General features: G+C 37.3%; 1 protein-coding gene across 1 annotated transcript; it reads right to left on the bottom strand.

The window, feature by feature from the left end:
- Nucleotides 1-9,974: 9,974 nt before the first annotated feature.
- On the bottom strand, nt 9,975-11,364 carry CH63R_08414 (Carboxylic ester hydrolase; the record flags this gene model as incomplete). Its single annotated transcript, XM_018303388.1, has 2 exons — nt 9,975-9,999; nt 10,031-11,364. The coding sequence occupies 2 exons, from the start codon at nt 11,362-11,364 to the stop codon at nt 9,975-9,977; spliced, it is 1,359 nt and encodes a 452-aa protein (XP_018158166.1).
- Between the last annotated feature and the right edge of the window lie 740 nt (nt 11,365-12,104).

The following is a 12,104-nucleotide window of genomic DNA, read 5'->3' as shown; positions in this document are numbered from 1 at the left end:
TCGAACTTCATCAAACGACAACCACAGCTTCGGACGCGTTTTTTTCGCAAGTATGACTACAAGAGAGCCCAATGCGAAGATCCACAGGCTATTTGCAGCTGGTTTGCCCTTGTGAAGAACACAATCGTAAAGTACGGTATCCAAGAGTCTGATATCTACAACTTTGATGAGACTGGTTTCATGATGGGCCAGATCGCAGCTGGCATGGTTGTAACGAGTGCTGAAAGGCGATCAAACACGAAAATGGTGCAGCCTGGTAATCGGGAATGGGTTACAGTTATCCAAGCCATAAGTTCGTCAGGCTACAGCGTCCCGCCATACATCATCGTTGCAGGCCATTATCACCTCTCAACCTGGTACACTGAAACAGATCTCCCACACGACTGGGTTATCGCAACATCTGAAAACGGATGGACAACAAACGAGATAGGCCTAAATTGGGTCAAACACTTCGATTGTCATTCAAAGCCACGTGCAAGAGGTCCTCATCGCCTCCTCATCGTCGATGGGCATGAAAGCCACCACTCCGCAGGTTTTGAGCTATATTGTCAGGAGAGTAACATCGTCACACTCTGTATGCCGGCTCATTCATCTCATCTACTTCAGCCCTTAGATGTAGGATGCTTTGGGCCTCTCAAAACGGCGTACGGTCGACAAATTGAGGATAAGATGCGGCGAGGTGTAACCCATATTACGAAGGAAGACTTCTTTCCAGCGTTTCGTGAGGCCTTTACACAAGCACTTACGGGAAAGAATATCCAGGGAGGTTTCAGAGGCTCCGGGCTTGTCCCTCTGAGTGCAGAAAGTGTATTATCAAAGCTGGACGTCAAGTTACGCACTCCAACGCCTCCAGGATCACTTCCAACAACACCGCTCCCTTGGGTTTCCAGGACACCAAACAACCCAACAGAAGCAACTTCTCAGTCAACACTGATCAAGGATCGAATTGCCCGTCATCAAAATAGCTCCCCAACACCTATCAATAACGACGTTGACTATATTCTTAAAGGAACACTAGGAATAATGCATGAGAATGCATTCCTGAGGGCGGAGAACAAAACTCTTCGAGAGGAAAACAGCACACTAAGCCGACGTCGGAGAGCTAAGAAAATGCGTCTCCAGCAAGGAGGAAGTCTTACTGTAGCTGATGCAGAGGATATACAGTCGCAGAGGGACGCAACAGCACAGGTTTATGAGGAAACGCGTCGGAGGAGTGGTCGTAAGCCAAGGACTGAATCGGGTCAACGACGGTGTGGCGTGTGCGGAAACACAGGACACAATGCGCGAACGTGTCAGTTTGATGTAGAAACGACTGAGGAAGAGAATTCTTAGTAGCGTTAATTGATCTAGTGGTGTTGATATTGATGTCTTCTTGGGTTTGTAATGTAGTCGTGGTTGGGTGATCGACTCGCTTGTCTGATCGACTCGCTTATCAGCCACGTTATTCTAATTTATTAAGTTTAATAATAATGCAGTCTTTAGTATATAATCTACATAGTACTAATTTAAGGAGTACAATATAAAAGACTAAGTAGACTTTTATTATATTAGGTAGTTTTAGCTTATAGTTAACTAGTGAGACCTTCTTAAGGATTTTAAAAGGTCTAAGTTTTTTATAGTCTAATTTGTCGCTAGGTTACTTAGTTTTAATATTTCATTATATAAGGTAGGTACTATCTCCCTCTTCTAAGAATAGTCCTCTAATCCTTAAAGTATTAGTGTATTTCTTTATTTATTCTAAATTTTAGGAGACATTTATCTAAATTTTGCACATTTTATTAATTCTAACTACAGCCTTTAGGGCCTATAGTCCTTTGCATAGTTCTCTATGTGCAGTAGGTTTAAATCTGTAGTTTAAGTAGAATAGGGAGTAGAGAGTACTTTCTCTAACTACACTATTGTAGGCGAACTAGGCTATAGGCAATAGTAGTACCTAGTTGTCTTAATTGTAGTTAATATAGTATTATAAATACTATTTAAGTATTTAGTTAATTTATTTAATCTAACTATTAGTCTGCAGGTAGAAAGAGGTAAATAGTTTGTAGTCTACACTAAGTTGCAAAATTAGAGATTTCTAAAACTTTAAAGTAAATAGCTTATCTCTATTTAATACAATTTTATTAAGTAGTCTATAGTTGCTAATAATGTATTTTAAAAACGTATACATAAGGTCTTCTACTATACTTACTTCTAAGTATAGAATAAAGTAAGTAACGTACACGCATAGCGAGTCGGCCAACATAGCGAGCCGGCCACTCCTTATCGCTAGAAAAAGCCCCTTTTCTAACTATTTATTAAAAAGTAGATTCTTAACTAATAAAGACCTAGTTTTTAGTATTAGATAACGATAAGAGTTAGATTTTAAGAAATAATATTGTAGAAATTATTGTCTCTTCCTAACCCTAGGTTCTTAGTAATCCTCTTATCTAGAGGCCTAGATAAGAGGTAAGCTTAGTAATATAGGCTAGAAAGAGATAATAATTTTAATACTATTATTTCTTAAAATCTAACTCTTATCGTTATCTAATGCTAAAAACTAGGTCTTTATTAGTTAAGAATCTACTTTTTAATAAATAGTTAGAAAAGGGGCTTTTTCTAGCGATAAGGAGTGGCCGGCTCGCTATGTTGGCCGACTCGCTATGCGTGTACGTTATATTTAGTAAGTTAGTTTATAATAGCTAAAATACTATTGTAATAGACCTTTATTAGTAGTTCTCTTAATTTTAGTAGTTTAATAATAAAGTCTAAAGAGATTAAGTACTATACTACTAGTAGTATTAGTAGTAGCTAAATAAGTCTGTAGAGTTTATATAAACTATTCTTACTTTTCTTATAGAGTTTGCAATTCTAAATTGCATCTGCAATATTCTATTTTATTACTTACTAATTGTAATATTATTAAATTTATTTCTAGGTCTTAGTAACTCCTTAGTGTCTATATACTTAAGTACTGTAAATCTCTCTAATTATCTTATGCATTATTTTATTAGTTGTACTAATTATAACTTATCTAGTAATTATAAGGAGTTTCTATATTAGAATAAGGTCTCTATTCTTATCTATCTTAAGGATAATTTATATTTCCTCTAGAATAGGGACTTTGTAATCCGTCCTTCTACTGAGAGTATTAGCTCTACTATTGTTAGTTCCTTTTCTATAAATAATCTAGAAGTTGTATTCTAAAAGGAATTCTAACTATCTAACTTATTATTTATTTAAATTCTTAAATATTGTAAAGTATGCAAAATTCTTATAATTTATATATATAAGGACTTTATATTTTGTACTAGATAGTTGTAGTCTCTATTTATAGAATACTTTAATAATTACTATAAGTTCTTTATTGTAGATTTAATAGTTTAATTCTAATTTGTAGAATACTTTAGAGAAGAAGGTATAAGAGTATAGTCTTCCTTCTTTATTACATTAATTAAGTTGTCTACCTATAGTAAAGTCTAAAGTATTAGTCTTAACTTCAAAAAATTTATTAGAGTTAGGAATTTAAGTAATAAATTCTAAGCTAACTTATTATTTAACTTTCTTAAATGCATTATTGCATTCTTTAGTCTATTCAAATAGAGTATCTTTCTGTATAAGGTTCTAAATGCATTGCACACTTCCTATATAACTTTTAAGAAATTATTAATAGAAATTGACGAATTCTAGGAATAACTAAATGTCCTTAATATTCTAAAGTATAAATTAGTCCCTAACTGCCTATACTTTCTTTACTTCTATCTCAATTTGCCCTAGGGTAATAGTATATTCTAGGAAATTAACTCTTTAGGTATAGAATTTGCATTTTTCAGCTTCTACTAATAGTTTAGCTTCTTAGAGCTTCTAAAGGACTTAGTAGATATATTCCTTATATAGCTTAAGGGTAGGTAAGAAGATAAGGATGTTATTAAGGTAGACAATAATAAATATATTAATAAATTTACTAAGAATATAGTTAATTATTATCTAAAAGGTAGTAGGTGCATTAGTAAGTCTAAAAGGCATTATAAGGTACTTAAAGAGTCCTTTATATATTTAGAATACTATTTTCTATTCTTTACCTTCCTTTATTCTAATTAAGTTGTAGGCTCCTTTAAGGTTAAGGGCTATAAATTAGTTTGCTCTATATAGTAAATCTTAGAGTTCTAAGATAAGTAGTAGTAGGTAATAGTTCTTCTTTATAATACTATTAAGTTGTTAGTAGTTAATGTATAGTTGTAGTTTGCTATTTTTCTTTAGTATAAATAGAATAGAGTATTCTACTAATAACTTAGAGAGTCTAATGTATTCCTTCTTAAGGTTCTTATTAAAGTACTTATTAAGTGCCTCTTATTCTATTTTATTAAATTTATATATTAAATAGAACTTTAAGTAGGAGCCTTTAATAAGAGGGATCTTATAATTATAAAGTCTATATTCTAGTAAGCCTATTTCTAACTCTAGGGCAAATAGCTTTTTGTACTTCTAGTACTCCTCTAGAATAGCTAGAAGTAAATCTAATCCCTAATTTAATACTACTGGGGCTACTATCTTAGAAGGCTGTATCTCCTAGAGATAGGCTACGTATTAGATTTATTGTATAGTATTATTAAGAGGTACTCTAGAGGATTTATTTGAGGCCTAGCTCTTGCAGTACTACTTAGTAATTGAATCTAACTATTAGAGTTAGCTAGTTCTCTAATCTATTTGTAGGTTGTACTTTTATAACTATATAATTCCTAGGATAACATTAATGTCTCCTATTTCTATAATATTAAATTGGAGTTCTTTTTTCTAGTTATAAACTTGCAAAGGGAGGTGCACTATCTCTAAAATAATAAGTCTACTACTATACTTAACTTATTCTCCTTCAATTATCTATAATGCATATAGGTATTCTTTCTTCTACTATAGTATCTATTGCTTATTTACTAGTCTAAGTAAAATAAAGTTTCCTTAAGTACTACTATTAATAATTGCGCGCATCTATTATTCTTAAATCTTAATGTCTAAGTTAAAGTATACTGCATTGTAGGTTGCATATAGGGTCTTATAAATTATTACTATATATTGCCCTTCTATTATAGGCATTATTAGTTTTTTAACTATTAAGCTTCTTTTTGTACTTTCTACTAGGCCTTTACCTTAACTTTAGAGTAAATAAGGTATTTATTATATTTGCATTCTTACTAACGTAGTTCACAAGTGAATGAATCACACAAGTGAGTGAATCACTTTTCTAGACTTTGTACGACCTACCTTTCCCTTTAATTTTCTCCACCTACAACTATGGTACGACATTCAAACGAAAGCGATTTAGTCCTAGCGCTTAATGCGCTCAAATCAAACCCAAAATTAAGCGTGCGAAAGGCTGCATCTCACTATAATGTGTCATTCTCTACCCTCCAGCGACGAAAACACGGCCAACCTGCCAGACGCGACATCCGACCACCCTGCCAGAATTTAACCTCGTACGAAGAGGAGACTATTGTGCAATACATTATTGACCTGGATTCGCGAGCATTTTCGCCACGCCTTAGTGCTGTTCGAGAAATGGCCGATCGACTGCTTCGCGACCGCGGCGCGCGACGCGTCGGAACAAACTGGGCCTCAAACTTCGTACGACGACGACCTGAGCTCCAGACGCGTTTTAATCGAAGAATCGACTATCAGAGAGTCCTCTGCGAAGATCCGGACGCGTATCGCGCGTGGTTTTCCCTCGTACAAAACACAATTGCGAAGTACGGGATAGACGATACCGATATCTATAACTTCGATGAGACTGGGTTTGCGATGGGCAAGATGTCCTCTGAAATGGTTGTTACAGCCTCTGAACGACGTGGCAAGCCAAGAGGAGCACAACAAGGGAATCAGGAATGGGTTACAGTAATCCAGGGCATTGGGTCGTGCGGCTATTCTATCCCGCCGTACATCATCTTTGCAGGCAAGGTCCATCTTGACTCCTGGACGTGCGACAGCCCCCTCCCACCCGACTGGGTAATTACACTTACAGAAAATGGTTGGACGACAAATGAGAAAGGCCTAGAATGGGTAAAGCACTTTGATTTCCATACAAGGAGTCGTACGAAGGGTGCTTACCGCCTCCTCATCCTTGATGGCCACGAAAGCCACCATTCTGTCGATTTTGAGCTATACTGCAAGGAGCAGAACATTATTACGCTCTGTATGCCCCCTCATTCATCGCACAAGCTCCAGCCTCTTGATGTTGGGTGCTTTAGTCCCTTAAAACGGGCGTACAGCCAAGAAATCGAGGTCCTTATGCGGGTGCACATTACGCATATTGCAAAGGAAGACTTCCTCCCAGCCTTTTATAAGGCGTACGACAAGGCAATGACAACATCAAACATTCAAGCAGGCTTTAGAGCAACTGGCCTTGTCCCGTACGATCCGGAATATGTGATTTCACAGCTAGATGTGAAGCTTCGTACGCCATCACCTCCAGGTTCTTCTGCTGGCTTACCAGCAGCTTGGGTCCCAAAGACGCCAAACAACCCAATTGAGTTTGATTCACATTCTGATTTTATTACGAATCGCATCGTACGACATCAGAATAGCTCCCCAACGTCAATTATTGGGTATATGCAGCAGCTGAAGAAAGGAATTATGGTGGTAGCCCATAACCAGGTTTTGATGCAGGCACAAATGACTGAGTATCAAGAGGCAAATGAGCGTATGAGCCGCCGTCGCCGTACGAAAAAAAAACAGCTTCAGAAAGGTGGAACACTTACAATCAATCAGGCAAAAGATATAAAGTCTCAAATTGATGTAACAGAGCAGTTACAGGTAGAAACAGGTCAAAGTAGTGGTCGTGCGAGGAGGACAGAAACGCGCGCGCGACGATGTGGCATCTGCGGAGAGACTGGACATAATGCTCGCACATGTCAGAAAGTTGAATCTACCTCTGAAGAAGAGGATTCTAAATAGTTTGAATTAATTTAAGGTGTTATGGTTAATTTCTCTTACACTTTGTCGTACGGGTGCTAGAAAAGTGATTCACTCACTTGTGTGATTCATTCACTTGTGAACTACGTTATCCCTTATTATTATTATAGTATAATATAGAGTATTTAAAGTCTAGAGTAAAAGTAGTAATATTTCCTTTACTATAGTATTGCATTATCTAGAATAGGAGTTATTTATTAAGGTAGATATTCTAAATAGGTTCTTTAGTGTATTATTAAGAGTAGAAGTAGAACTCCTTCTTACCCTTCTTGTATCTTCTGCAGTTATTATTTAGGCATTTAGCCTAAAAGAGGTCTTTATAGTCCTTATAGCTAGAGTTCAGTAGTAAGTAGTCTCCTAATACAAGTAGTATAAGTAGATAATTCTTTTTATATACTGTCCTATAGAATTAAACTAACTAGTTATTACTCTTAGAGTAAATAATCTAGTATTCTAGTTACTTTAGGAGTTCTAGGCTCTCTTCTTTAGAGCTAGATGCAATGTAGGTTTTATAGTACTAACTAGGTGTAATTCTATAGTTAAGTATTTCTTTAGAGTTGTAATTTAAGCTGTCTAGCTCTTCTAAGTAGTTACTTATAGTATATTCGTACGCCTTTCTCTACTAGGGGGTTTAGATTTATAAGTCTTAAGGGTTATTTGCTGCAACTTAGTTAAGTATAGTTATTTTAATTTTTCCTTTTAGTACTACTAGTCCTTAAAGTGCAGGTCTCCTAACTTCTTTAAGTTGTCCTACTTAGAGTATCTTATTAAGTTATTTATTAATCTTGCGTATAAGCTTCTAGTTAGAGCCCCTTTGCATTATAGTAAGGGTTCTTAGTTATTCTTAAGTAGTTCCCTTTTCCTTAGGAGTATTATCCTTCTTAAGTCCTTTCCTTACATTAGGAATCTTTTAGTAGGTAGTAATTCTACAGGCTTATTGTAGGACATTAATACACTATTATTAGTATTCTTTAGGGGTTTTGCATATCCCTATCTTCTTATAGCCTAATTAAGTTATAGCTAGAGTCTAGAGGGTCTTAGGATACTATCCTAATTGTTTTTTGCTATCTTAGTAAGTAAGGCAGTTATTATTGTAGTATGCAGTCTATAAGAGTAAAGTATAGGGGATATTTTTATTAGTAATATTAATTTATTAGTCTTTCTTAAGTACTAGTTAGAATTACTATTTCTTAAGTTATTAGTATTCTCTAGCTATATATTCTAGCTTATTGCAGTTGTAATACTTAAAGTCTTATATTTTATTATCTTTCTAGACTACACTAAAGTCTATAGGGCTACTATAGTATTTATAGGTAGTACTATTGCAATTCTAGTTATTCTACTAGTAGTTTCCTCTAGGGCACTCAGCTTACTTATTGCATTAAGGGTAGTTCTACTAGAATTATTATTAGGGTTGCTATTAGTATTTCTTAGCTAAGTTAGCTGGGGCTTACTTTTTGCCTTTCTCCTTGCATTATTTGTAGAGGCAGTTATTAATCTTAATAGTAAGTTTAGTATACTAAAGGAAGTCTTCTAAGTAATTAAGCTTAATAATTTTATCCTTAACTTTATTCTTTAAATTATTATAGAATATAAAGATCTTAGTATCTTTAGTAAGCTTAAGCTAAGTGCAGAGTCTTCTGAATTCTACTGTATAGGTAGTAGTAGACTTAGTCTAGTATAGGTAGGTTAAGTCTCTTTCTACTTATTGTAATCTATTAGGATCCTAAAATACGGATTTTAGGGCGTCTTTAAATCCCTAGAAATTAGCAAATATATCCCTAACTTTACTAGAATAATAGTTAAGAGTCTTATTATTAAGATATTCTTTAAGGAAGGGCTTAAATTATTAAAGGGCTCATCCTTATAGGAAGGTTGCAGTATAAATAACTCTCTTATTTCTATTGCAGAAGTTTCCTTAATAGAAATTCTAATAGTTCTTAACTTAAATAAGGAATCCCTTAAGTAGTCCTAGGGTTCTATTATAAGTAATAGGAGAATTAAGCTTAAATTTCTCTTATCTATTTATAGGAGTTTAAATAATATTAGCAGCTACTTAGAGAGTGTAAACCTCCTATTAGAGCTTATTAGTAAGCTAATTCTTATTCTTAAGCTCTATTATAGTATTATTAAATATAGTCTGCATATATACAATATTATTATTATTCTTCTTAATGCACTTCTAGAGGTTTCTATAGACTTTCTTAGTAAAGTTAAGTTCTTTATTAGAATCCTCAGCTTCCTTTATTTCCTTATTTAGGGATTAAGTAGGTTGCTTGCCTAAGGAGGCACTAAATCCTAGAGTAGGAGTCTTAGGAGTATTAAGTTGCGCAGCTATAGTATTATTACTATTTATTAGCTTTATAGAGTCAACTTACTAAATAGGAGTAATTAAAGTATTACAGTTAGCTTTCTATAGTAGTATCTATTAGTAGAAGCTGAAGTAATAAAGCTAGGGAATAGTACTATAAATTGTACTAAAAGAATTAAATCTTTAGAGAATACAGTAATTAGTTGTATACTTAATAAAGGTCTTATAATATATATTACTAGTAAAGAGTACTAAGAGTATCTAAGGGGATAATTATAAAGTTAATTACTAAAGAGCTATAGGAGTCTATCCTTAAGTACATTTAAGTCTATCCTATATATAAGTCTACTTATATAGTCTTAGAGGCATCTATATATTCAATATATAGGTACTGTACTCTTAGTATACAGGTACTGTATCCTTAGTGTACAGGTTCTGTATTTCTAGCGTACGGATCTAATTTAATTTTATCTCTATGTAATTTATACTATAGTTCTTCCATTCTAGGGGAGTTATCTACTTAACTCTATCTTTTGTCTATACAAAGGCTGTACTGCCTGCATCCTACTGGCCGGGTGGGGCTCTCGTCGCCTGTAACTTATTGGGTCGTAACATCCATCCCCAACTTCCATTACTGTAGCGCTGTCCTTTTTTGCAGGCTCCCAGCTGATAAGCGCGTCGCCATTCGGATTACCAGTCTTGATGAAGTTGATCCAGTATCTGTTCATGGTCTCCGCAATCTCGTAGTCCTGTCTGGTCCACGGTGAATCGGTACCGTACAAGTTGTTCAGCACGTAATTGATCTCACTCTCGTGGTATGCACCCTGGGTCTGACCAGGAGGTGCGTGGTCCCAGATGTAGTTATAAACAGGTGAAGTGGCGTTAGCAGACCACAGCTGTGACCAGAAGTAGGTGCCGACCTTGGAGCGGTCGGTGAACTGCGCGTTGTAGGAGGCAGATGCAGTGGCCGAATCGTTGGCGGGGTAGGCGGCAAAGAATCTGTCTTTCCAGGTGCTACCGTATGTCTGATTCAGATTGGTAAGGTAGGTTGCAAGTGTGATGTTGAGTCCGTAGGTTGCGCCGCTCTCATCGCGCGTATTACCGGTCATGATAGGAACGTCTTGCGCGATACCCTTCTGCAAAGTGTTGAGGTAGGTATCCGGCATGGCGTAGTAATCCAGCGTAGCTGTGAATTCGAAATCGGAATCCATAAATGAAGTGACGAGGTTGTCCATGGGTAGGGCTCGCATGCACGCAATATCGGAGCAGTTCAGAGAGGCCATGTAGCCCAACCCGGTCTCAATGTTGACTTCTAAAGTCCGGTAGTTCTCAGCCAGGCTGGTGCATAAGGGATCGTGGGGATCGCGAACGCCGCTCTCAATGATTGCGTTTTTGATGGTGATGCCGTGCAAAGGGCTGTTAAGGATATGGTAAGTGGCGGCGGAACCAGCAGACTGGCCCATGACTGTGATATGGTCCGGATCACCGCCGAAGTTGGCAATGTTCTCATGGACCCATTGTAGGGCAGCGAATTGATCAAGCATTCCCCAGTTGCCGGAACTATTGGATCCAACGGTACCGAGCCTCTCCTCGTTGAGCTCAGGCGATGCAAGCCATCCGAAAGACCCAGTGCGGTAGTTGTAGTTGACGAACACAACGCCTTTGTCGGCCATTCCAGCTCCATCGAAGAGAGCGTTCGCAGCGGTTGAAGCGGCGGGATAACTCCACATGACGACTGGCAACTTGGCGTCTGTTGAATTTGCTGCGCTCCAAACGTTGAGGTTCAGACAGTCCTCGTCGATAGTGTACTCATCACCACCAAAGAAGAGAGTGGAAGGACAAACGTTTCCCCAATTCTTGGCTTGAAGAGTCGAGTTCCACGCGGAAACGGGCTGGGGTGCTTTGAAGCGGTTCTCGCCAGCGGTAGTTGCGGCAAAGGGAATGCCTTTCCAGACGGTAATATTTCCCCAGTTGGTAAGAGATATGTTTGCAGGTGTGCTGTTGAAGGCAGGATAACCCTGGACAGGGCCATTTTGCGTCTGGATGATGCTATTATGGAGGGCTGCATTGACTGCCTGAAGTAACGTGGCAGCAGTTGACGTTTTCCAAATCATGATGAAAAGATACCGATTGATTTTGAACGACAAGAAAAGATATGAAAGAAATTGATTGAACTGAATGAAGCGAGTTGAAAATGTCGACAAAGATGTCAAGTGTTGATAAATATACTTTCGACAAGCCTCTGAGTGAGAGTGATCTCTAGCTGAACTGGCCTAGCTGAATGTTTCCAGCATCACGCACACGCGTCCGAGTCCATCCAGTTTGCTAGGGTCAAGTTAACCACGATGACTGAGATCTTCGCAATGTCACCACCTAAGTTGCAAAGCAAATTCTAGAATAGTGGTCATGTACCCACAATCAACGCAATGGCTGAGCCTTACAAACACGAGTTATATGACGCGGCAAGTCCTTTTCTTGTTTTCCCCCTGAGGGTCGTAGTCTCCAAATATCGTCATCGATGTTTATATCTTTGTGGGGCTATCCCGAGCGCAAGGATATTGAGAGAGCCTAGCTAGCTTCACTTGAGTGGAACTGAGCAGATGCACTCATTAGCAACCAAAAGGCGCAGCAGATTACTCGGAGCAATATAAGCACACTTTTCTCTATTCGTTATGTCGTTGGTCACCATACTGAAGAAATGTCACAAAGTCACTCATTCGCTCCACTAACCAAATACCGAAACCGAGACCGAAACCACAAACCGCCCCCCTCCCCACCAGTAAACGTTCACAACATTTTACATGGAAAATTGCATGTCTTGAACTGACATCATGTAGGACAGGGGAGTAACTGC

Source organism: Colletotrichum higginsianum, chromosome 5, assembly GCF_001672515.1.
Source record: "Colletotrichum higginsianum IMI 349063 chromosome 5, whole genome shotgun sequence".
Taxonomy (NCBI): Eukaryota; Fungi; Ascomycota; class Sordariomycetes; order Glomerellales; family Glomerellaceae; genus Colletotrichum; species Colletotrichum higginsianum.
This window is presented reverse-complemented; position numbering and strand designations above follow the sequence as displayed.